General features: G+C 39.6%; 1 protein-coding gene across 3 annotated transcripts in view; it reads right to left on the bottom strand.

Annotated features, from left to right (window-relative positions):
• Positions 1-27,779, bottom strand: part of PARP8 (poly(ADP-ribose) polymerase family member 8) — a 140,286-nt gene that overhangs the window by 35,901 nt on the left and 76,606 nt on the right. Inside the window, exons 10-16 of one of the 3 annotated variants that reach the window (XM_080373077.1) lie at positions 27,235-27,301; positions 25,396-25,521; positions 22,720-23,284; positions 20,399-20,452; positions 20,200-20,295; positions 5,228-5,320; positions 3,527-3,721 (exon numbers count right to left, since the gene is read on the bottom strand). In XM_080373077.1, coding sequence (XP_080229203.1) covers positions 3,527-3,721; positions 5,228-5,320; positions 20,200-20,295; positions 20,399-20,452; positions 22,720-23,284; positions 25,396-25,521; positions 27,235-27,301 — 1,196 coding nt within the window. The remainder of the gene's footprint in view (positions 1-3,526; positions 3,722-5,227; positions 5,321-20,199; positions 20,296-20,398; positions 20,453-22,719; positions 23,285-25,395; positions 25,522-27,234; positions 27,302-27,779) is intronic. The other 2 variants (XM_080373078.1, XM_080373079.1) reach the window with 2 other exon arrangements.

Below are 27,779 nucleotides of genomic sequence, written 5' to 3'. Positions count from 1 at the left end.
TCAGACCCCCATCCCACAGCTCAAGCTGTTCTGGAAGTTTTTATATATCTGCCATTGTACCTGATCATTTGAAGGAAAAAAAATTGATAGTCCTCTAAAGAAGCAGAATGAAAATAAGAACCATGATGAAGGGGGAAAGGAGCTGTGCTGCGGTGATTCATACTGTTACCACTCCCCTCCTCTGTTCCTTTAGCATGAATGGGACAATTTCCTCTATCATTTTAAAAATACCCTCTTAGCTCCAGTTACCAAATATCTCACATATATGGAAAAGTAAAGTTATTTAAATAATGATCCCTTCCTCCATGGTGCTCTGATTACTTCCCAGTTTATAATACCCTTAAGTGTGATAAATGTTTCAAAATAGGGCATCTACATTAGCATTTGCAAAGGAGACCAGGAGTCCGCATCCACAGCCAGGTCAGGCAACAGGCCTGCAACTGCATAAATGTACGGCCATGAAATTGAGCCTGAGTTCATACACTCTGCTGCTCAGAAGTGCTTTTTAGCTTCCAGTCACAAACATTGTTAGGGAAGAATTCTTTGAGTCTCAAATCTATTAATACAGTGACTCAAAGTTGTCTTGCTTTACAATTTGCAGGATTGGACTTCATCTTAAAATTGTTCTTAAGAACACTGTCCCAAAGCCCTCCTTTAAACCAACTGTTGACTCCTCTATTATTTTACCATGATACCTGCACATTGCTCTCACATGGGGGAAAACATACATAGATTAGGCTTACTTAAACCCTTGATTTCCCCTGAGATCATTGTTTTGAGCTGATGGAGAGCAGAGCAACTAAACTGGGAGGTGAGTCTAATACAAACCTTATAATAGACTTATGTATGCACTTGTTGGTAATAACAAGTGCTGTGAATCTAGTGAATGTCCTTATAGTTGGGCCTGAATGCCTTCTCCTTAACAGTAGGCACTGAAGTACCTAAGTAAGGATAAAATATTTCCAAGGAGGACAAGATGACACTTGCTGATGACAATTCCCTCTTATGACATCAGCCTCTTGGTGCCTTTCTCTCTCTCCAGAGGCTCTCTACAGGGCATCTGAACTGTCAACAAATCAGTGATTCAATTTTCAGGCACTTTGATTACATGGCTAAAATAAGGCAATGTGAGTTTGGGCTTGAAAGTTTTAGAAAGTACAATCGTATATTACTAAGGAGGAGTCAGGAGAAGATTGGGAGTGACAAAGCAGAGGTGTATACCTTAGGAAACTAGCTGAAAGCACAGCATAAAAAAAATAGGATGTGCTTTCTAATAATGGGAACCTATATTTAGGCTCCTTCACTACACAAAATAATTTCGAGGAAGATTAATCTGACAAAATGCAGAGACTCACAATGCGAACACCTACCTCTTACTAGTGAGCCTAGACTCTCTTTATAATCAGTGGAGAAAATAACCACTGTGCTGACAGTCTATGCTGTGAGTCACACTATCCTAAACTAATGTCTAAAATATCTCAGATGAATCAAACCCTGGAAGGGTTGAATTCTTTCTGCAAACAAGGAATGCGAGCTCAGCCAGATAACATGTAGTGAGCTGGGTGCAATGCTATCACTAGAGTGAAACTCAGCAAAGTTTAGTAACCTAGGTCCAATGCGACAATCAACAAAACCTCTTCTCTCTCTCAAGCACTGTTAAGGTTGTAATTGCTTCAGTGCTCTACAGCAAAGCTCTGTAGATGTAGAGGTACTCTAGAGATCCAGAGCAAGCTCCAAATATGCCTTCAACAGTGATATCTACATAAAACACAGTGAGAGCTAACCAGGACTGCCTCTCCTGTGAGCTGTATTTAAAAAGGGAAGTAAGAACTACTTGTTTGTACCTAACGTACAATGTACATGTGATGTACCATGTAAGTTTGTACCCAATTTTACCCTAATTTTAGGAAAGCAAACTTCCAGCTGTTCAAGGAGTTAGTCAACAGGACCACCTGGGAAACTTTCCTCAGGGACAAGGAAGCAGAACACAGCTGGCAGATCTTTTAAGAGTGCTTTCCATAGAGCTCAAGAGCTCTTGATCCCCACATATAAGAAATCAGGAAAGGAAGGCAAGAGACTGGTATGGCTGAGTCGACACCTGCTGTTCAAAGTGAAGGGCAAGAAGGAAATACATAGGCGGCAGAAGCAAGGACAGGTATCCTGGGAAGAGTATAGGGATGATGCCTGGTTGTGCAGGGATGGGGTCAGGAACGACAAGGACAAGGCACAGATGGAGCTGAACTTGGCAAAGGATGTAAGGAATAGTAAGAAGAGCTTCTACAGGTATGCCAGCCAGAAAAGGAAGGTCAACGAGAGCATATCCCCCCAGACGAACAAGACTGACAAAATAGTAACAACAGATGTGAAGGCAGCTGAGGTACTCCACAACTTTTTTGCCTCAGTCTTCATGGGCAACCTTTCCTCCTACACCTCTCAAGTGGATGGTCCACAAGACTGGTACCAAGGGAGCAAAGTCCCTCTCACACTGTAAGAGAAGACAGGTTCATGACCCCCTTTATGGATCTGAAAACACATAAGCCTATGGGACCTGATGAAATGCATCCCAGAGTCCTGAGGGAATCGGCTGATGCAGTTGCCCAGCCACTCTCCATATTTTAAAAGTCATGGCAGTCGGATGAAGTGTCTGGAGACTGGCAAAAGGTCAGCATTGTACCCATTTTTAAAAAGAGTAGAAAGGAGGGCCCTAGGAACTACGGACCTGTCAGCCTCCCCTCTGTGCCTGGGAAGGTCATGGAACAGATCCTCCTAGAAGCTATGATAAGGCACAGGACAGGGAGGTGATTCAAGACAGCCAGCACGGTTTCACCAAGGGCAAGTCCTGCCTGACCAACATAGTGGCCTTCTATGATGGAGCAATACATCAGTGGACAAAGGAAGAGCTACCGATGTCATCTGTCCAGACTTCTGTAAGGATTTTGATACAGTCCCCCACAACATTCTTCTCTCTAAATTGGAGATATAAGAATTTTATGGGTAGACTGTTCGGTGGATGAGCAATTGTTTGGATGGCCGCATCCAGAGAACAGTGGTCAACTGCTCAATGTGCAGATGGGTATCAGTGATCAGTGGTGTCCCTCAGGGGTCCATACCGGGACCAGTACTGTTTGATGTCTTCATTGATAACACAGACAGCAGGATCGAGTGCACCCTCAGCAAGTCTGCAGATGACACCAAACTAAGTGGCACAGCTAACATGCCTGATGGGTTGCCACCCAGAGGGACCTGGACAAGTTTGAGAAGTAGACCATGTGAACTTCATGAAGTTCAACAAGGCCTGCACCTAGGACGGGGCAACTCCCTGTATCAATACAGGCTGGTGGATGAAGGGATTAAGAGCAGCCCTGCCAAGAAGGACCTTGGGATACTGGTGGATGAAAAGATGGGCATGAGCTAGCAATGTTGCTCACAGCCCAGAAAGCCAACCGTATGCTGGGTGGCATCAGAAGAAGCATGGCTGGCAGGTCAAGGGAGGTGATTCTGCCCCTCTGCTCTGGTAAGACCCCACCTGCAGTACTGCATCCAGCTCTGGAGTCCTCAGCACAGGAAAGACATGGACCTGTTGGAGAGGGTCCAAAGGAGGGCCACAGAAATGATCACGGGGATGGAGCACTTCTCCTATGAGCACAGGCTGAGAGAGTTGGGGTTGTTCAGCCTGCAGAAGCAAAGACTCCAGGGAGATCGCACTGCAGCTTTCCGGTACCTAAAGGGAGTTTATAAGAAAGATGAGGACAGACTTTTTAGCAAGGCCTGTTGCAATAGGACAAGGGGTTATGGTTTTAAACTAAAGGAAGGTAGATTCAGACTAGATATAAAGAAGAAATTTTTTATAATGAGGGCGGTGAAACAGTGGAATGGGTTGCCTAGAGGCGTGGTAGGTGCTCCATCCCTGGAAACATTCAAGGTCAGCTTGGATAGGGCTCTGAGCAACCATCTGGTTGAAGATGTCCCTGGTTATTGCAAGGAGGGTTGGGCTAGATGACATTTAAAGGTCCCTTCTAACCCAAATTACTCTATGGTTCTATGATTCTAAATGTACATGTAATGTACTATGTAAATGTCTGAATTAAAAAAATTAGAACTCTAGCTCCCCAGAAACACATAGCTGAGGTCTTCAGAAAACTTCTGGCTGAGGAAGAGGTGGAGCTTCATCAGCACACCCCTCTCCTTTTCTTAAAAGCTTACACAGGTATCCAAGTGCTTGGTACGCTAGATGTTGCAAATGCAGCTATCTAATGGTCTTCAGACATTAGATGAAGAGCTGACGTTCAGACCCCGCAGTCATATTCTCAAGTGAAGAAGCTGGTGTACACTGCTGCAAGTTTTTTCCTTTGAGGATATGTCCACAGGTAGTATTCGTGCACTTAGCCAAAGAGTTTATTGCCAGTGGCTAGACTACTAGTGCTAGTTAAAGTTAAGTGACCTGAAAGTTTGCTTTTCCAAAAAACCCATGTTGCTTACTATGTAAATGCACAGTGAGGGAACATATATCTAGGAAATCAGAAAGGAATGCACTTTTCCATCAGATGGGTAAAATTTTAACTTAAGATCTTACAAGGATGTTACACATAAGATCTTTTAACTTTTCTATTTACTGAAATCTAAGGTTAAAGGGTGATTTGGAAACAGTTTTAAAATATTTATTTTAAGAAAACAATGATATGGTTATAACTACATTAATAACTGAACTTGGAGTCAGGAAGCAAGCTTATATTAAATTCCTGACCCTTGAAAAAAGAGGAAAAAAACCCTATGTAGCAACATCAGTAAGGACTTTCCCACTGTTTTTTAATGACCAAAACAGCAGATGCTCAGTGGATAGCTGCATACCAACACCATGAACAGGAAATAGATTATTAATTGCATGAGAGTAGTAATGGCTCATTAGGTGAAAATAAATGGGAATTATCTCCAAATGACAATGGCTGCCTCTATTAACAACCTAGGTGATCTAATTGAATACAACAGAACAAGAAAACATGGTTACTCTAATTACATGGAAGCAAAACAATGTAAGCACCTCATTAATACCCGTTGAAAATGCCACGCATAAAACTGTATTACAGCTGTAAGAGTGGACAAATAAATAATACTTACCAAACAGTACTCATATGGGGAATACAAGTCAAAATAAGTATTAGAAGAGACTGAGAAGACTGTGTATACTATGGAAAATCAGACATGTAATAAGCATTAGATATAATTCTACCTGAGCCCCAGTTGCAATTTCATCAGCAGCTTCATTCATCACTCCTAATGTTTGGAAAGCAAATACACAGAGCTCCCGTTCACAAACAGTGGGCTACATAGAGAAAGAAAGTTAATTACATTTTTGTTCTAGTTTTCGGTTCTTGGTTTTATACCTATAACAAAACCCAAACACATTTAATGTTAGTTTTTAAACTCAGATTTTAACTGCAACATTAATTTCAAATTATGAATACATGTCAATTCTTGAGGAAGATACATTATAGAAACATTTTAATAATCTGAAAAACAAGTGTGAAGAACTCTAAGACTTTTAGGTACTCACAGAGGCTAACCTTAAAACCAAACAGATTACAAAACTACAACTACAGGCATAGTACCCAAATGGCCTTAACACTATGTCATCAGGCTCTGAAAACTTTTTACATACTTAAAATTAATGGAGAACAAATCCTGAAACAGAGGGCACAAGTCCTGAACAAAGGGCACACCCCCTTCATAAATGCAAGTTTATTTTTCACAGCTTGTTATTCTGCTGTTGAGAACACACATAAAAATCTAATCTAGAAGACAAATTTCTTGAAGAAGCTACTTTTAATTTTTGACTAATTTAACAATTCATTTGTAAACTTTAAGAAAATGCATTATATTTTTACAGAATAAACACTGTACTTGGGAAGGCCATGTTATTTTAATAAATCAAGGTGCTTCCACTCTTTTTTCAATTAAAAACAAACAAACATAAACATCACCCCAACTTGCTGTTGAACTTGCTGCCATTTTTTGCCTATATTTTTGAAATATTTAATTCACAATGTCATCACAATGATCAAATAAAAAAAACTATTTTAATTGCATGTTGAGTGAGAGTTGAGAGTTGAGAGTTTTGCCTTCACAAAGCAAAGCAGAAACAAAGTAAAGAAAATAGGTATGACTTCACAGGCTCCCTAATTGGCTACAACCCTTACAGCAACCCCATGCTTGTTAACTGAAAGATAATTAGCTGATCGACTTTTTAAAGGCTCAAGTGATGAGTCACACAGTGAATTTGTAAGCATTCAAACTGAGCAAACGGTTGAAAGAAATGCAAGAAAGAAATTAAAACCTTCCTTAAAATTGACCCCAATAAACAAAAGTTTAAATTACAATGTTGAAAAAAAAAAAGGTTTTGGATACTATTTCTTTGAATCCATATTACTAAATCCTAGCTCACTGAAACCTAAAATGATCTTTGGTGCATACTACTGAACTTTTCTAACTAAAAATTCTGAGTCTAGCTACCAAGGTAAGCACTAAAGCATTTGTAGTGGCACACTCTGAAGTTCAAGGCACTGTCTCTAGGAGCACTTGGCAGAAATGAAAAAAATGAATTGAGCCCACAAAGAAAACATAAAATTTAGCTGAATTGTTTCAGGCAACAGCTTTGTCAGTAATAAGCATACTGCTGTATTTGTAGTTACTTGTTTCATAGCCCTTCAAATACATATTTGCTGGGTTTTGAAGATTCAAGACTTCAATAAACATCTGAAATTACTACACTGTCATACGCTCACATCAGTTGCTTTACAAGAGCTATTATCATCTTTCAACTCTAATAGTGTCGCCCATTTGATTTACTTTATCTGCTATGTTACATTGCATTAGACAGCAGACAAAGCCTAACATGATCCAATTTGCTGTGCCATGGCACTCTAGACAAAAAGTATTTATTATGGTCATTATTCTTAGGTTTTCCACATTTATAAGGTGGTTAAATAATTTGCTTAGTTAGCGAACCATGGTGGCACTACCACCTTGACTAGCATAATCAACAGTATACAGAGAATCCCTTTTATTCCAGAGCAAGGGATTGCTCTGGAATAGTAGAGCAATCTAAGCTTAGCTGTGCTTGCCATGAAGAAGAGTGTTAAGAAAATACTTATTTTTTAAATTTTGTTTACAACCTCAAGAAAGTAAATTATCCTGAGACTAAAAGATGGCAAAGGGAACACAGGATGTGTCGTATTTGGTTTTTCTTTTTCCCCACTGTGTTATGATCCCAGAAATGTCTGAGCATCTGGAAGGGGGAAGTTAGGAAAATAGTCATTGTACTTATGGCAGACATTTGAAAGGCTTTTCTTCTCTCAGGTGGACACTGGAGCTAAGATCTTAAGGCTGGAGAACTGTAGATATGAGAAGCAAGGCAGCAAAATCTGCGCTCTGAAGAGAAGCAGACATTACTGTTAAGGCCTATATAATTCTTTTGCTTTTATGTAGTTGATGAACCTTTCTGCCCAGTGTATTTTGACTCTGCAGTCTAATGGCAAAAATAACACAAACCCTGTAGCTATACAGACATTTCAATTACCTGCCTTTATATATCCACCCCGGCTGCCTTCTAACCCAGAAGCCATTTCAAGAGTGCTTTTGGATCCTGTTTCTGAAATTTGTCCCAATTTAACCAAATCAGATGATTCTAACTCAGAGTTCCCACAAGTGTTAGAGTGTTCCAAGAGAAGCTGGTATGGCCATTTCACTGTCCTCTGCTGCTCCGGTTATTACTTAGGTTCAAGCATTTACATTCCTTTCTTCCCCTCCAAAGTGAAAACATTGGCTTAAAATTAAGAAGCAAACATTTGGAGGTCTTTTGTTTGTCACATGATGATGACTCATTTATTCAATGTCACACTTCTGTATTTTGGGCTTCCACAATTGTGCATGCTAGAATCAACGAAAACATGAAAACCTAAGTTAATAAATCAACTCTGGAAGACAGAGCTTAAAAAAAATCACAAGCTTTATGGGAAAACTGGGATTGAAGGTGCTTTTACACTGCTGCTAATGTTTTGCATATTGTCAATGTGTCTCCCTTTATGGCATTTGCTTGTCTCTTCTCTTGTGATAGGATATGTGCCCTTGAGACAGAACAGTCTTGTTCTGACTTTGTATCATAAATATGAGAAATGTCAAGAACAAACAAGAGCAACTACACTAACACATATATAAAAGCTACATCCAATGTCATTTTTGGATACTCTTTGGTTCAAGTACACATACTATTCAGCAAGCTGAACTCTTCTGAACTTGCTTGAAAGCTAAGAACTTTCATGTACGTACATGGAAGTATAGACATGTTCTTACTGATGTACTGATGACTGGATCCACAAAGGTACAGAATGTCCAGCTTTTACTAGATTACTAGTTTCCACTAGGACTTATATACTTATGTATATATTTCTGAATGTGTGCCTCATCTTAGGTACACACGGATTATTACAACTACAACTATCACCTTAAATGCATGCAGAGGTAACTTTATTCTCCACTACCTGAAGAGAGCAACTGTAACTCCTCAACAGCAGCAGCTGCTAGTGGTCTCACATATACTTTGTTTTTCACTTGAAAGAAGAAAATTAACATAAAGGCATTTACTTCCATAAAACTGTTAGCTAAGTGAAGATCATTGCTGCTGAAAGGCTGTTTAGAAGGATAATTATTCCAGTGGGGAAAAGCCAGAAGAAAATAAGAGCTGGGCAATTAACCTGAGACTGCAAACACTTGGAAGCAGAAGGCACTGACAGAAGCAGAAAGCAATTTTTGAGCTTTTGAAGTTTTCAGGCTTTTCCTTTAGCTACTCCCATTCTCTGCATGCTCAGTAGCACCCACGCAACTGCTGCTGTGATGAAAAAGGGCTCAATCAGAGTTTCTGCATGTTACAATGCACGTGCCACTTCTTACAGCAATGGATGTGAATGGCAGACTGGCAAACCACCTAGGTACTATGAAATATTCTGGTTCCTGGATTCATACACTGCTTAAAATGTTTTTCATTTGAAAAAGTCGAAACTTTCAGAGCCGATATTGATCTATACTGCTACTTTATAATACATGCTGCAGCTGTGCTCAGAAACACAGTGTACCACCCTTTCCTGTATCCTGAGGGATGTCACACAGACACTAATCAGGCTGCATGACTGACACACCCCAGATCTCTGGATCTAAAAGGAGAAGCTCAGGGAAGGCTGGCTGCCTGACTCAGCAAATGTAACAAATGGTAAAGGTGAAACCATTAGCGGCCATCTCACTTCTAAATGAAAGCAACAGGCATAGACATGAAATGTAACTTCAAGTCTCTGTTCTGTTTCCAACTTGCAACCATGGTAATTGTTAAGTTTTTCCATAGGAGGAACTTCTCTCTTTCTCTTCCTTACACTCACCAGAAGGATGAGGATATAATGTGGCAGCAATAATACTGAAAATGTAATAGACAGATATATATAGAAAAAAAGAAAACAAAGACAAGAAAGAAAGGCAAGAAAGAAAAGAAAGACACAAAGCAAGCAAGCAAACAAGAAAAGAGTGGGAAAGAGCAGGGGAGAGAGGAGGGAGAGAGCAAAGGAGCCTGGTAGGTAAAGGTCTCTTTGCAAGTAAGCTTTCCAGTTTTTAACGTTTATTTTAAAGTTTGTGTCAGTATGGGGTTTTAGATATGTCTTAACTATATTTGTAAGAAAAGGCAAAATAAGACTGGTGGGTAATTCTCTACTGCCCAAGTCTGTATTACTTAAGGATCAATTATTTCTGGAGCAGTAAGAATAACACTACTAATTCTGAAACAGAATCCAGAGCTGTAGGAAAATCTCTCTCCCTGGTCTATCACAGCTTACATCTGTAAGCCACAGCTGCAGATGAATTAACAAACACTACAGAAATCTCAGTTTTATCTACAGATCTACACATGAGGTAAAAGCAGTACCTGGAAGGCAAGCACTCAAGAGGGAGGCACTTGAATACTTTCTATTAGTGCTGCTTAAATGCCTTATGTAAAATTCCCATTCTCTGTAAAAGGACTACAGCAAAGCACGTTTGTGACTTTAAGACAATTATGCTTCCTAGAGTGTTACAGAAAGGTCAATTCAATTCATAGTTGCTAAAATAAAAAGTTTTAGGTAATGTGTATCTTAGAACACACTCCCACAGAATTAAAAGGTAAAGACTTGAGTCCAAACCGAAAGATTTCTGTATCCACTGAAATCATTACTGAAATAATGCATAATTACCCTTAACTGTAACATAAGGTTCATCAAGCTTCAGAGTTTAAGCAATTTCTAATTATTAATCATCAATGCTATTCTGAAAGGCAAATTCAATGCATATTTGCATACTCTGCCATGGTTTATATTTCTGAGTGAAGCATCCAGCACTACTCATTGTGGATTAAAAAACCTATGATTTATTAAAAATAAAATTCAGCTTTGCATTTTAATAACATTTATTGACAAGTTTTTTGCTTTAAACTAAAGCACACATTTAAAAATAATCTCATTCACATTAAATTTTTACACTTACACAGAGTTAGGAATTGATTTAAAACTAAATAATTACCAAGAAATACACCTGTGTCCTCAATTTTCAAACTACTACAAGGAATTACAGAGGTGTTAGTCTAACCTTAGTTGCTCGAAAAAATTATGGAGAAGATTACACTGTGTATGAATGAAATGCATTTAAAGAACAATGCAATCACCAAGCTGAGTAAAACATGGATTCACAAAAGAAAAGTCCTGTTTAATTACTTTGATAACATTCTAGGATAAAGCCACCTGCCTAGTGGAAGAAAGGAAGGCTGTGGATGTAATTTTTCTGAATTTTAGTATGGATTTGGACTGTCCCTCACAGCACCCTCCTGGACAAATTGTCCAGCTGTGGGATGAGCGGCTTCGCAGTGTACTGGGTGAAGAGCTGGCTGAGGGGCAGAGCTCAAAGGTTTGCAGAGAATGGGGCTGCATCTGGCTGACGACCAGCCACTGGTGCTGTTCCTCGGGGCTCAGTTCTAGGGCCAGCTCTGTTCGATATCGTTATCCAAGACTGGATGCGGGAGTTGAATGCAGCATTAGCAAGTTTGCTGATGATACCCAGCTGGGAGATGCTCTTGACTCTCTTGAGGGATGAGGGGCCTTACAGAGGGATCTAGACAGACTGGACTATTGGGACATGTGGGACAAAACAAGTCCAAATGCTGGATTCTGTACGTAGGACAGAGTAATGCTGGGGACAAGATTAAACTGTGAGAGGAGTGGCTGGGCACCAGCCCCACAGAAAGGGACCTGGTGCATGAAGGCTCAACACGAGTCAGCGGTGCGCCCGGGCAGCCAGGAGGGCAAACCGCATCTGGGGGGGATTGAACACGGCACAGCCGGCCGGTCAAAGAGGTGATTATCCCACCGCATCCAGCGCCGGTGCGGCCTCACCCCGGGTGCTGTGCGCGGTGCTGGGCCCCGCCATTTCAGAAGGGTGTGAAGGTCCTCGAAGGCGCCCAGAGGAGGCCAACAGCGCTGGTGGGAGGGCGGGAAGGCCCGGCCTGCGCGGGGCGGCTGAGGCTCTGGGCTCCTCTGGTTTGGAGCAAAGGGGGCTGAGGGGCGACCTCGCTGCTCTCTGCAGCTTCCTGGGGAGGGGACGTGGGGAGGGAGGTGCTGATCCCTTCTGCCCGGGATCCGGTGACGGACACGCGGGAATGGTTCAAAGCTGCGCCAGGGGAGGCTCAGACGGAACATTAAGAAGCATTTCTTTGCCAGGAGGGTGGTCAAACCCTGGAACAGGCTTCCTAGAGAGGTGGTCGATGCCCCAAACCTGTCAGTGTTAAGGAGTCGTTTGGACAATTCCCTTAGTAACATGCTTGAACTCTGAAGTGCCCTGAAGTGGTGGGGCAGGTGGACTAGATGATTATTGTGGGTCCTTTCCATCTGAAATATACTATTCTATGCTGTTCTAACACTACAATCCTAATGAAGTCAAGCTATTCTTAAGTTCTATATAGGTTTTCACGTTGCCAGAGAGCAGGAATAATTTAATACCCTATTTCACCATAAATCTGTAAGGTAAGCTCTGAGTAATTTCACAATATTCACGTCATACATGGAACATGCTGCTGAAAGACATGGGAGATACTACGGTGGTAAGTTGATAAACCTGTAGAAAGATGAGAGTAGACTGAGGCTGAGTAAGAAATGTCACTTGTTATGTTTGGTTTTGGTTTGGCTGATCCAGATTTTATTTTCTGCTTTTCATTTTTTCTGCATGGAATAATTATTTTAAAAAAATTTTTACTTCCCAGGTATATGAAATAGATGGCAAATAGAGAAGTATTATAGAGTGCTAGCTGGGCAAGGTGCACTTTGGTACATTCTTGGCCACAAGAAAACCTATGCTACAGTGATTTTACTCTCTCAGTAAAAAATAAAGTGATTGAAATTCATTCTACTAAAGTATTGGTTGTAACTGGAAAGGTGTTTTTTCACAAAAGGAGATAAAACCATCCTGTACTGTAGAGTAATGATAAGAAGGACCAGGGCATTATTCCACAAGAATCTTGGACTTCCACAAGTATCTTAGCTAAACTGCAGTCTGGCTAAACATGTTTGTACACCTACACTTTTCTCCATAGTTTGATGATGTTTATTCTACTCCAGAACACTCCCAATCCTAAGCAGTGTACTGTTACCAGAAAATCAATGCTACTTGTGTTTCAGCAGTGGCTAAGAATCTTACATACAAAGGACAGAGAAATCCAAGACCTGTTCAGGTTAACAGGAACTCACTGAGCCCAAGATTTCACCCATAATGAATAAATTGTAACTGAGCACTTTGGGATGAAACACATTGTAAAAATGTAAGCTTACTAATAGATACATATATACCAGATAAGAACAAATATAAGATAAGAACAATAAAAACAGATATACCAGAATTACCAGACTGCAATTATTTTTACAGCTAAATACAAACAGCAGGTATTTCAAATATTGGCTTATGGTATTTTAGCATTTGTATTTTGGGCAAAACTTTTAACAGCAGAGATGTACCAGAGTACAAATTTCACAGAAACTAGCTTCAATATTTAGTTTCACTGAGTTTTTCAAGATTTCCTGCTTTATTCTGAAGAGGCCTCAGTCTGACACAAGATGGCACTCTAAAGAGATTCTTGACTGAAACATTATTGATACAGAGAGGCTTTTTTTTATTACCATACTGAATATATTCTTTTTTATTATTATTTTTGAATACTTTTTTTGTCCTGTATATATGTCTTACAGGTCATTAAAATCCATTCAGTCATGCTGTTTTACCGATGGCTTTAGTATTTGTAAATGAGGAATTTGGGAAGACACAGACAGACAGATAACAGCCACATAAACTGCACTATGTAAAAGCTGAGTATGATCACAGAATTACAGAATGATTGAGATTGGAAGGGATCTCCGGAGGTCATCTGGTACAACACCCCTGCTCAATCAGGCTTTCCCAGAGCCAGTTGCCCAGGACCATGTCCAGATGGCTTTTAAATGTCTCCACAGATGTAGACTCTACAACCTGTCTGGGCAACCTGCTCCCATACTCAAGTCACCCTCAGAAAAGGTGGAAAAGGTACAGAAGTGTTTCTGATGTTCCAATGGAACCTCCTGTGTTTCAGTTTTGCCCATTGCCTCTTGTCCTGTCACTGGAACCACTGAAAAGAGCCCGTCTCTGTCTTCTTTGCACCTTCCCTTTGGGTATTTATAGACATTATAAGATCCCACCTCAGCCTTCTCTTTTCCAAGCTGAACAGTTCCAGTTCTCTCAGCCTCTCGTTCTATGTGAGATGCTCCAGTCACTTAATCATCTTGGTGGCCCTTAACTACTCCCTCCAGTATCTCTATCTCTCTCTTGTATGGTGGAGCCCAAAACTGGACATAGTACTCCATGTGTGGCCTCACCAGCGCTAGGTAGAGGGGAAGGATTATCTCCCTCCACCTGCTGGCAATTCTATTATTTAACATAGCCCAGGATACTATTAAACTTCTTTAAGGCAAGAGCATGTTGCTGGCTTGTGCTCAATTTTGTGCTCGCCATGACCGCCAGGTCCTTTCCTGCCAGGCTGCTTTCCAGCTGCGTGGCCCCAGCATGTACTGCTGCCTGGGGCTGCGCCTCCCCAGGTGCAGGACTTGGCACTTCCCCTTGTTGAACTGCATGGAGCTTCTGTCAGTGCATTTCTCCAGCCTGTTGAGGTCCCTCTGCACGGCACCCTATCATTCTGGAGTTTCACCCATGTCTCCCACTTTTGTATCATCTCCAGACTTGCTGACGGTATACTCTGCACCATCATCCAGATAATTAATGAAGATATAAACAGGACTGGACCCAGTATTGACCTCTCAGGTACACTACTAGTTTCTGGCCTCCAACAAGACCTTGTGCCACTGATCACCACCCTCTGTGCCCAGCCATTCAGTGAATTTTCAGTCTACCTCACCGTCTCCTCATCCAGCCCATGCATCAACAGCATGGCTATGAGGATCTCTTGAGAGCCAGCATCAAAGGCCTTATTGAAGCCAAGGCAGACAATATCCACTGCTTTCCTCTTTATCTACCAGACCAGTCACTTCATCATAGAAGTTTATCAAGTTGGTCAAGCATGACTTCCCATTTGTGAAGGTATGCTGACTACTCCTGATTTTCTTGTCCTTAATGTTCCTGGAGATGGTTTCCAGCCTTAACTGTTTTATCACTTTCTCAAGAATCGAGGTGAAGGTGACCAGCCTATAGTTCTCTGGCTCCTCCCCTTTTCCCCCTTCTTTAAGAGAGGAGTGACATTTGCTTTCCTACATGATAATATATTTCTGTTATACTTCCTTTAATAATAGTCACTTTTGTTAATGACTCATGATCTCATTATATTTAAATGTTTGTAGTAAAAGCACATGTTGAATTCCTAAAACAAGGTATCTCTCCTCTATAATACTATAGAGGTATCTCTATACTATAATAGCAGCAAAACTGTTACATGATTAAAATGCAACTTAAGTCCTCCCCTAGACTATTATTATCAGCTCTAGAGTAAGAGGAAGAATTTAACATGGCATTAAGAAAAGGTTAATAGCCTTCTAATATAGAACCAAATAATGCTGAGGTTTCTTTAGTACATTATTATGTCTGGTTTGGAAAATACATTTTTTAGGTAGATGAACCAAATTAGGTGGTTGAAAAGTACCACTGGAGGTCAGTTAGTGCTTTTTTTCTCTTGTACAGGACTAGCTTCACCTAAACTTTATCTAAAGTTTTAGATGAAGCTGAAATTAACTTTCATTAAAACTTTATCAAACTCTAGAATAGGTTGCCCAGAGAGGTTGTATAGTTTCCACCCTTGGAGATTTTCAAAAGCCAGTGAAAGGCAGCAGATGAAACAAGCTCCACTTTCTGGGGCCTTTCATTAGAGATACCTGCTCCATGGGAGAATATCTCAGTACTTCAGAACGGACTTTGTGGAAGTTGTTAAAATTTCCTAAGTTTACTTCTAATATTTAGTGTAATATGGCAGTTTGACAAAAATCAGGATAATCTATTTAACTACTTTAATAACAAATATGTGAATGACATATCAACTGTTTGAAAATGACAGAAAAAAGGCTTTCAAACAATTCAAATCTAGTCATTAATTACAAACAACTCACAGTCTATGTCTCACTCATGTAAACAACTTCTCTCTTGAGAACAAATTCAAAGAGAGTAACACAAGGCTAGTGATTCAAATGAGCAGACTCTTACTGTTTTCAGCAGGTTTAGCAGGTCTGCCTTCACAGTTTCTCCTCACCACAAAAGCTATGTCTGGCCTTGTCTTCCCACTATTTTTCAAAGCTGAGCGAAGAGCTACTTCAGAAGACAGGTAACAGAGCTCCTGAGAGCTGCACAGCACAGGTCGCCTTGCAGGAGGACGCACTGTGATTCTTTACATGAGATAAAGGAGCTGTTTGGATGTAAGGGCTGCAGTCCCAACCCTTGCTTATGATTTCAAAGCTGTTTCTTAATCCTTCTATGATGAATGAAATATCTAGGATTCAGATGACTGTTAGGAATAACTGCATTAAATAGTCTACGTTATGCAAGATGTTAAATAATAGTTTTTTCTTCTTAAGATCCACCTATTCATTGAATTTTCCCTGTGCTCTGCAGAAAGACTGCAAATCATGCCATGCAGTGATTTCAGGGAATCTGCAGTTTTCAGTGGTGTTCCATGTAAGTGTGTGTCTCTAAACATCCAATTTAGCTTTTGTAACTTTGTGTGCACCGTAAATAATCATTAGATCTCAGTGTACTCTTGAAATAAATCCTAAAGAAACATGCTGTGATGAGAAATTACATTAACCCTCATCTCATATAGGAAAGGTGTGGAGAGCACTGCCTACTTTACTGGTTATTTTTACAAAGCGGATGGAATGAAGTGATGGACCATGGACCTTTAACACCTTTAACAGCTTTATGATGCATTATAGTAGCTTTCTAAGACTCCTCCTTCCATTCCAGAGAACCTTTGTCCTTCTCTTTCACAGTAATACAGCTGCAGTTCCTTGTGAGAGCATTAGGTTTGTGTTTTGCAGTTACTTTGTCTACATAATGTGGTTTTATCTACACATGCACTTGTGGAGTACACACAGGAACTCTATCTGTAATTTCGGTCTTCTGTATTTCAGGGAACTTTGGGAGCTCCAAAGAAAACTGGTTGTTCTGAAAGATCCATATTTTACTCTGTAAAGAAATTCCCAAGAGAAACCTAAGAATTTTGTCCTTATTCATCTTCAGTAAGTCACTAAGGTAGCCCCTTTATTTACCTTCAGTAAGTGACTGAGATATCCTAACAACATCCCAAGATTCCTGTGTACAACAGGATCCCTGAACTCGCAGGAAACATTTGCATGATTAGGTTAGTACTGCAGAATCTGGAGCAAGACAGGCATCCACTGTAACAGCATAAAGCCAAACATCATCAATTGTGTTATGCACCTGTTCTGCAACAGACATCTTCCAAACAATGGTATGTTTGCCATGTGGATCTAATGCCTAAATTAAGCTATACAAAAAGACAGATCTTCTTGTCATCAAGTGGCTTCTATCTTATGGGACAGATGACATCAGGATTTTAAGAAAACCATGTAAATTGGAATAGATAATAAAAATAAAGCAACATAATACTGAGAACACTTGGAGACAGACTGATTTAAAGATACTTTATAATTAAAATGAAAATATAGCCTGTAGAGCCTATCTGCAGAAAGGAAAGCCTCTCTCTCTGTTTTGCTTGGCATCTTCAGCTATCCTGAGGATGAGACATCTGAATTATGCAAGTCATTAATAGGCAGCACAAAAACCTACACCCAGGTATAAAAGTTGCAGTTATTAAAGAATGTAATTATTATGTGATAGCAATCATTCAATTTTTTAAACTGCATTTCAAGACAATTAATTAAACTACACTGTAGTTCATGAAAGGTGTCAGGCTGACATACTGGAGGATTACAGAATCAAATTCCTCACTGGCTTCTTTTCAATTGTGTAAAACTCCACTAAACACCAGAAAATCAAGCCTAAATGAATTTTAAAATAAACATCTCTAGCAGTAGATTTGCTATGCTTTTATAAATTCATATGCCTTCTTTGTTGTTGAAAAATAGGTCCAAAAAATAGAAGGGAAACTCATCATTAAGGATATACACAGCCAGACATGACCCTGTATGCATCTGTGTGGAAGAACTATTTTCTAAAGGAAGAGGCTGGTGAACCATCCAGAGCTATTTAGTTTGTGGCATCTGTGATACAATCAACTACAGACAGAGCCTATCTAAGCAATGCCTTTGAGATACGGACATCTGTAGAAAATGGGATCTAGACACAGAATCTAAAAATGTAAGCAGACCATAGGATGGTCCTGATTATTATGAAGCCTGGTGAAGTTACTGTGGTATCAAAAGTCTGAGCACCCTAAAGCTCTTTATGAAGGCCAGGGATACTACATATGGGATCCATTAAGTGACGTAAGACTAGACTGCCATGTAGCCTTGCCTTAAATGAAAGCCCCCTGCATTCTGCTTAAATAAGTACTCTGTTTCTGAGATCTGCTGTTGCAGCAGTAAAGTGCTCTTTCAGTCTGGTCATTCTTTATTCTCTCTCTCTCTCTTATATATGCATGTCTGGATGTGGATGTGGATGTGCAGCTGAAGCATGCAAATAAACCCTGCAATTGACTACTTTAGGCTGCCTCTACCAAAGCTCTCAGTAGAGCGAAGCATAAATTTCCTTTAGAACCTTTGGCAAGCTCATGCTCGACTCAAACTGAGATGCTTTCTCACCTTCCACAGAACTGCAAACTCATTAATAGCTCTATATTGCTTATGGAGTCATCCAAGCATACACAGAGCATGCTAGATTTCTTCCTGCTATCTCCTTCCTCCTGGTTTATATAATGAAACCCTTTCCTTTCCGCTGCTTCAAAGGCCCCGATGAAAATATTTAGTGGCCAATGCTTGCACTCCTCTGTGTTTCGAAGCACTGACAAACTCTCAAACAGATAGCTAAAAGGACTCCTCTTCAAGCTGAGGACAGAGAAAAGTAATTCTGAGGGATTTTAATCTCTAAGATGGGAAAGCAAGAAGATTCAACATTTTTTTATTTAGAGCACATGACTTTCTATCATTTTTTTTTAATCGTTCATCATGTGAACATGCGTAAGTCCTACCATTTGCATTGTCCTATAGACAATAGAAGAAACCCACTAATTTAAATAATTATATTATCCAAACTTTACTTACTATCCAAACATTACTCATCTTGTTTTATCTCATCCTGCCACATGTAATATGCACAGCAGTGTATTCAAAGATGAACAACAATTAACTGATGCCTTTTTCTAGAGGCTTCTAATCAGGGTGCGGGTGCTGATAAATCTGGCAGAAAACCATGTTTTTAAAAGGTAGATCTAAGCTCAAAGAGGCAAAGAAACACCCAATAGGATTTTAAAAAATACAGAGGCTTAACCATGGCTTAAAATGGTGTTAACTGAATATGTAGATGCTTTTGCAAATCCCGTTAACAGCCTATTTGCATACCCTGCCTGCAGTCAGAATGCCTGACTCTGGAGCCACTGAGGGATGTCACGAGGGATGACACTGAGGTGACTTCTGCTACCAGATAAGCAATAACCCTCCTGAATTCTGTTCAATGAAACTATCATAGATGATGTCTACTTCAGCTTATGTGTAGTCGCTCACCACACTGTGAGGAAATGGCAGGTGTCACACCATTCATGCACTGGTATTAAACATTTTTCCATGGCTTTAACCTTTTAACATTACTCAAGCTTCCATAGGATTCAGGGCAGGTGAAACAACAAGGATTCTAAATTGCAAAATCAGTCCTAAAGGTATGAATTTTATTCTCCTAATATACTCTTTCACAAAGGTGCACTGATCCAGTAGCTCCAGGCAAAGTGTGTCTCTCTCTGTACGCATTCACCAACCACATGAGAGGCTACTCTGTTCAGCATGCAGAATTCTCGGTTCCAGGTTATACAGGAATGAAAGGAAGGAAGGACTGCTTAGCTGGCCAGATACTGGGCATACTGAACCACAACAGTGCCCCTGGACTAGGGCACTGCTACATCAGACACTTCACAGAGCATCTCTTTCTACTGCCTTTTTTGTCACATTATGGAGGATGGCTCATTCCAGTGGCCCATCAGCAAAAGAGGGTCAGAAGAATTTCACAGTCTTGCAGCATTAACACCAGTGCATCTGAACTTGATATATAATGGTTTGATAAGAGCTCAAGGACTGACATGACCCTAAGCTTTTAAGAGAATGTCAGAGGACCGGGAAAGCATTCTTAATGCACTTCCTCTATCTTATCTGGTTGTGACTACTGTACTACAATAGTGTTCAGTGAAATTCGTCCCACCCTTTACGTTTCTATGATATTACACAAGCATGATTTCCATCTCGCTTACCTGCAATATTTTTTTTCAAATTTACAGCAAAATCTAGTTAATATGCATTATGGGGTTTCCATCTTAAAAGGGTATTAGGATGAAATGCATCTGAAATAATTCAATAGTTTTATAACAGGTTTGTATGGTCCACTGCTATTTAAGGCATTATAAAATGCATTGTTTTTCCCAGCAAGCACACCACTTACCCTCAGCATTGGGCCATTCTGGAACACATGGGGTTCATCACAAACTACACAGTATTCATTCAATACTGGTATCCGCTGCTCAGCAAATTCAATAGTCTGAGAACAATGAAAATGAGAATAACAATATCTGCTTAAAAATAATTAACAGTCAGCTCATACCCCACAATGTTTCATAAATGGGTAAGATATGACATCCTACCTGCACAAGAAAGCCACGGTCTCGTACTGGAATGCATTTTGCACCATAATTTTGCTGCAAGGAAAAAGTTGAGGCAACTTCAGTGTTGGTAGACTAAATGTAAAGAATTTGTATTTTTGTGTGCAAATATGTTAATAAAACAATATTTGCATATAAAAAAATCTTTTATTTGCATAAACCAGCCATTACAAATAATTGATTCTTTTAGTGTTTGCTGACTGTGGGGTAGATTTTTAGCATTTCTTTTTGATTTTTAAATCTGCTAAGGTTTTGCAACTTTAATCTTAAATGGAAACAACCAGTGCCTTCACGCCATTTTAACAAGGTGGCATTTGGTAACTCCTCTTAAATTTTAACTGCGTATTGTCTATCCAAATATGGGCTATCTGCTTAGGCTTGAAAGACTAATGTAATTCTCAGAACAGCTGAAAATCTTCTTCTTTTATATTTAATAAGATCTCACTTCCATAAGCACCATGCTAACAACATTCTGTGCTCAGATCCCAGTGAAATTCTTTCCGCCTTTTTCTTTCAACACACAGCAACATAAATTAGAAGGAACTTTTGTTACAGGAGTCAGCAAGGTACAAAATTCCCTCCAGGCTGACATCTATCTCAATCAAACCTTGTTTTGAATAAAAGTCAGATCAGCTCCATTTACAGCTTTTTTTTGGTTTTTTTTATAGGCTTATTTCCTTTAATTTCTCTTAACTGCTTAATTAGGAAACTTTTCCCTTTTTTCTCCTGGGAAACAATCCTAATTGTATTCATATATGAGATTTAGATATTTTAGCTGAGAACTGAAGAGAAGTTAAGGGTTCTGATTCATCACTTCCACATTCCGCTGACCTCAAATCGAAGTTGGGCACAGACTACCCATACATCTGATGCCTGCATGTAAAATGCGACATGGACTCTTGATGCCCTTCCACTAACATCAGTCAAACCGCACCTGACCCATGTACATGACGATTTTCCCTACAATAAATGCATTGTAGCAACAGATTACTGGTAGTTTTTATAGACTGCCAAGCAGGGCTTGCATTTCTTCTACTATCAGCTGATAACACCAGTAATGAAACCACTTAAGTAAACTTTTCATTATCTTATCAAAACCAACGGGACTTTTCCTATTAATTCCAAGAAAGAAAAGTCTTGCTATATTAAGACATCCTCTGCTGGTTCAGAAAAAAATGCATTTCTAAACTGTGACAAGTACAAAGTCTGTTGGATCACCTTAGATTAATTTTGCTGTGCACATTACATGAACGAACGACACAGCATGTATATAAATGATTTTACGATAGTATATCACTGCTTTTAGATTTGATGAATATAGCTCACAGCTTATTAAACTAATTTACTGCAAGACATAGCACACTCAGTGTAATTTCATTATTCAGAATGCACAATTTTGAATATAGGTATGGCATTTTAAGCAAGAATCAGCTTTTTCTTACTAAGAACATCAAGGTACCACCAGGCTAAGGGAGTGGAGAGAGCTATCTCCTAAGCGCCTGTCCTCAGATCTAACACAGACAACAGACTGGTGCTTTGAAATAGCGCAAACAGACCCACTCTTTCCTCTAAAGTATAAAAGCCATCTTTTAAGAGGCAGAGGCAGAAGAATTAATTTTGAGAGCTCTTTCTTAAATTTATGAATATATGCTACCCTTTGTTTTCCCAATCAATCATGCCTCTGGGGAAAGGAAGGGGGTCACTGTAGGCCTAATTCCTTCCCTGACCTCCAGCTTTCACCAGCATATTTGAAGGTTTAACCTTCCACAAAGCACAAATGCACAAGAGGTGAGCTGAATCATGACTGCATTCCTTCCAGTATGGTGATGATCACAGATGCAAAGACCAGAAGGAGAGGTGACTTGGCATCCAAATAAGCCAATGGACAGTTGCCTCCCGCACGAAGCAAACAGAGAAATGAGAAAAGACCTGTGCAACCAAGCCAGTTTTGCAGCACAAAAGCAAACACTCTGTCTTCTTTCTGCAGCAAGAAAGAAGGCAGGGAAGGAAGTGGATGACTGAACTTTTCCCACAATCAGCAGCTGTACATTGAGCTGTATTCAACATGACACAAAATCTCTGCATTGACCTAAGCAAATTCTGATTTTATAACTTAAACATATGTGCATGCACAGTTATTTACATCCTCCTTAAAAAGTTGACTCCATTGCTCTTATCTTCCAATATATTCAATATATCCAATATGTTTATTAACATATGTCCTAAGTATTAATGCCTGTGCGTAGTAAGCACATTTGGAAAATAATGAGGAAAATGAGCAGAATAAAAAAATCAATACGCACAGCAGATTGTGAAGGTGATGATGAAGATGGCGTTAAGATACCAATAAGCCCTGAGGTAAGAGAGAGCCTCCTGCTCTCTGCTATGGTGGACTCCTTGAAAGGCTCCATTTTGGATGATTTAGGGGCATTGGAATAAGTCTTGCTGAGTAACTTGTGATTCTTCAATCCATCTAATTCTTCCATTCTAAGATTACTGGAGTATGACCTGCTCAAAAGTTTGTGGGGCTTCAAGGTGCTGTTGTGCTCACATCGAGGGTCCCCGGAACATGACCTACTTAACAGCTTAGGGGGCTTTAAAGTGATGCGTTCCTCCTGCTTGACGGCTGAAGAGCAAGAACGGTTCAACAGTTTGTGTGATTTAATAGCCATTGTCTGTTCAGCCCTAGGGTCACTCGACAATGAGCGGCCAAAGGTTCTGTGAGATTTTGTGGCACACACATCCTCTGCCTTCACTGTGCTAGAGCAGGTCCTTCTCAGTAGCTTGTGAGTCTTGGAGATCCCATCCTGTTCGGACTTCAGTTTTGATTTATTTTTACCACAGCCAGGTGGAGGATAACTTGGCGACCTTAAAAATAAAAGAAGACAAAGTTGGAGAATACTTGAAATCTTGTGCAAATCAACCAAGATCATACATATGTAAAAATTGTTAAGTGTCATCTGTCTTTATATATTTCACTAGTGGTAAACACAACCCAACATTAAAAATATGAGTAATTGCATGTAGGACTGATTTTCCAACACCAATATGAGTATCAATACCAAAGAGACTCCTATTTACACACCAGCTCATTGATCAAAAAGATGAGTAACTACTTAAGTGGAAGTTACACCTATATCCTTCCAGCTCTTTGTAAAGGCCTCTATGCCTCTCAACAAACAAATTTATTCAGGAAATTATCTTTGAAATGAAAACCAGGTATTTTACATGAGATCATAACACTTTTTCCTTATCAAAATCTATCGTAATCTTCATGGCACAATCCCATTAAAGCTATTGTCCTCTGGACACAGCATAACAAATTCTGTGGCCTGATGCACTGGAAGATATAATGAGCAATGAAACTTGCAGGCAGTAAATCAAATTTAATTCAGCTCAAATGAACATTATTCTTAAAAACCTCAGAATAATCTGCGTGTTTTGTGGAAGACAATTTGATGCCTTCCTTTCCTGTTTTAGACAAATTCTTGCTGTGTAACTTTTGAAATGAGAATGTCAGGGACATAAATTATGAGTGCAGAAAGTAAACAACAAGTTTTTGCAAAACAACTTTCACATGAACTGTCACATTTATATGAGGTTCACATTTGCCTGTCCTTGCAAAGCATGAACATGTATCAGATATGCTGAATAATTTTTCTATGCTTTAAAAGAAACCCAAATTTTTGGAGTATTTTTTGGCCTTGGATCGAATAGAAAAGAAGTGAAAACCCAAGGGGAGATGCTGGCAGGTTTCCCCACCCTATTAGCAAGTGGTGACAGTGTAAGATGCACATGGAGGTTGCTGACTCACTATTGCAGTTGGCTCACTACCACCGTCCTGCAGACAGGAGGTAGGAATGATGCTCTAGGGAGAAAGGGTGCCCCTGCATTTGGGCTGAGCCACTTTCAAACAGGTACTGCAGCAGCAGACAAATCAAAAGAAAGACTGGTCTGGCTTTTGTGTGCCCTTTCTGAATAAAACCAAATCCCAAGCTACAGCCTGTTCTAGGCAATGGTGTGAGGCGTGGCAGGGAATGGGTAAGCTTTCTACTTAATACACCACCCTCCTCTCTACCTTTGAAAGACAAATAATCTTTTGTCATCTTTGACATCCGTCCCTTATTCAATGTGAGTGACTGTGGTATTCCCTCTCTTTTTTATACAAGGATTTTATAAAGGCAAAATTCATCAAAAAGGAAGACGGTTTGAAGAAGTATTCAATTGAAAATCACAGAAGGGGTGATCTGTCAGCCCTTCCTAAGCAGGAAACCATGCTAGAGTAAATAGTTACATTCCTGGAAAAAATCAGAGCTTGATTTTACATACACTAGAGAGTATGAGTAACTGGCAGAAGTCATAATGAATTCAAATGCACTATTCACAAACTACTTTTTATATTTTTAATGCCTTTGTTCTTTGAAATTCTGTGCCTGCATTTTACAAGTGGTGAACATTACCGTACTCAAACAATGGAGAGGGGTGGCTGCCTATCAGCTCTAAAAATTATTCTTTCATCAATGACCATTCTACTTTTAAAAAAACTAAAAATACACACAGCTGTGGAAAGAACAGCTAGACAACCACAATTAAAAAAAAAAGTGTTATGTTAGATATTACTTGTATAAATTACTTGTATTTATATTCTTGCTATTCAAGTAACAGCCAAATGCTACCAAGCTAATGAAGATATAAATACAACAAGTAAAATGAAATAAAATCAATTATTTTCAATTCCAGATGAAACATGGCTCTTTCAGAGAGCAGGGCACTGAAATGTCCTGCCTTCAAATAGTCTTAAAAGCTGCAGTAGTACCTAGTTCACTTTTGATGTCATGCAAGGCAAGGACTGGAAATCCATGAGGTAAGATATAAATAGAGCACTTCTCCATGGAGAAAAGTCAACATTTCACTTCTCAAGGTCTGCTGTGGATTTTGAACAGCATATGGTGCTAACAGCTCCTTTTCCTTGCTATTACCTGCGCAATGTAGAAAAGATGTGCAGAGGGGATTTCACCCTTTTGTCAGACATCTTCTTATTGTGCGTACAATTAGATTTTTCTTTGCTATTTTTCCACTGTTGTGTAACAAACGTCTGCATGATTCTGCAAATTAAGAAAGAAAAAAAGATATTATTTTCCTAGGCAAGACATACTCATTTTAATACTGGGGTGTCTCTGCTCACCATGTAGGCAACACGATGCAATGTCTTCACTCTACAGGCAGAGTTTTCCTACCATGTATGTGGACTGACGACTGGGTGCCTCAGCTCCTCAAAAATGCTTTTTTTCTCCACGTGAAACTAATTTACACAGAACTCTTCCTGAGAATACGGTCTGCATAAACAACCACTGCAAGACTTACGAAACTATGCCTCTCATGGAGATCTAGAGACAAACTGATTCAAAAGCATCCCAAGCAACTATCCGCATCTGTCTCCCCAGCGATTACACAGACAGGCTACAGCATCACGCTGCTCAAGTAGGAGTGTATTCTCCTAAGGCACAAGCATGAAGGTAGGGATGTTGACTGTTACACTACCCAGAGAGCGTTTACAGAGAAGACAGAGCAGACACTTCCCAGAGATGGACAGCAAAAGGCAGTGCTCACAAGTTGCAGCAAGAAAAGCTAAAAAACCCTACAGGATAATAAAAAGAAGACATCCACAGGAAGAGTGGTTAAATACAACAGGCTGCCCACAAAGGCTGGAGATTTCAGAGCTCAGCTGCCTCAGACTCTGAGTGAACTAACTCAACTTTGAAGTTAGTATTACCCAGAGCAGGGGGTTGCACTAGATGACCTCCGGTAGTTCCTACTCTGTGACTCTAATCTAGCAGCGGGCATCTGTGAGTGATACCATCAAAATGGAAGTTGGTAATGGACTTTTTTGAAAATTTAGTGACTCTTTAAAGATTAATATCCTGTTGCCGCAGCCATGAGGGGCCATGGGGTTCATGGCTATTCTGACTTCTGCTCAACTGTGAGTTATGCAGCTATGTCCTTGAAAATGTCTTATGGGAACTTTTAGTAATTACCCAGTGCACAAATCAGACAGTGCAAGTACTGAAACATATTAAGAGACTGTTCATGTCTGGGGAGTGTTTCACTTTTTTTCTTCAAAGTCATGTACTATACAAATTTTAATAACATTGTTTCATTTCTAAGATTACAAAAATGCTGCACTGAATTTCTTTCAACACCAAACAGTGAAAGATTTTTTTTCTTAGAGGAATTCTTAACATTGCAATGGTCAGATATTAAAGCCTATTTTATTGTCATTTTAATACACATACACAAGCATACATGAAAAGATGACTGAGCAAAATTCTATTAAATTGAATTGTACCATGAACACATGAAACTGCTGGTTTTTTCTACTATTTGTCCCTCTTGTCCTCAAAATGTGGATGGCCCAATTACTGCGGTACATCCTGCAGGCCACCATGAAAGCATAGCCCCCTTAGGGTATGCATGACGCTCAAAAATCCTGCTCCAGAGGCTTCACCATCTAAGCAGAAACATGAAATTGAACACATCTAGCTACAGTATTTTGAATTTTCGTAGCTTACTGGCTGAATCGCAGCAAAGTGACAGAAAACCTGGCAGGCAGCACAGATTAGGCTCTCCTCAACAACTGTCAAAACTGAACTTAAAAAGGCAAATCCTGATATTTTTTATTAGAAGTAGAACAAGTTCAGACCACTTTGATCCAACCAACCTGACAACCTGTGAATTTTATGCTACCTGACTTGGTCTGGGAACTAAAAAGAGTGTTAGCATTTGCTTAAAAACAGGAGTTTACACTTTTCTAGACTTACTTTTTCAGCTGATGTCCCAGCCCAAATCTTTCCTTAGTAGAGATCTGGAATACATCCACAGTTGGCACTATGGAAAAAGGAAACATTGTTGATATATGAACTTACAGTAATGATCAAAAACTCATGACCATATAAGTCATATTTAAGGACCCTGTTCTATCTGGACCTTTACTTTAGACAATAGCATTGAAGCAATGATGAAAGCAGACATGTCATCTAAGTCTATTAAGAAATGAATGGTCCTTTTCAGAATATCAGTCAATATAATTTGTAATTTTACAAATGAGTGTTTTAAAAATTGAATTTTCCTCAATATTTCTTTTTCTACTAATTTTAATTACAAAAATGCATATTTGTTTTTTATATTATGTAACTACTAGAGAGCAGTATCAGATTAAATGTATCTGGACTGGTAATTCATTTTGCCTACTCTCTTAAAAATTTTTTCCAGGTAAACAATCTTTACACACTACAGTTTCTGTGACTATGAAGAAAATCCAGAGTGGAATAAACTTAATTGGTAACTGGGTTTTCCTTCTGAGGGC

Source organism: Falco punctatus (genome assembly GCF_963210335.1).
Source record: "Falco punctatus genome assembly, chromosome: Z".
NCBI classification, from domain to species: domain Eukaryota; kingdom Metazoa; phylum Chordata; class Aves; order Falconiformes; family Falconidae; genus Falco; species Falco punctatus.
Note: the sequence above shows the minus strand (reverse complement) of the source record. Positions and strands in the feature narration are given on the sequence as shown.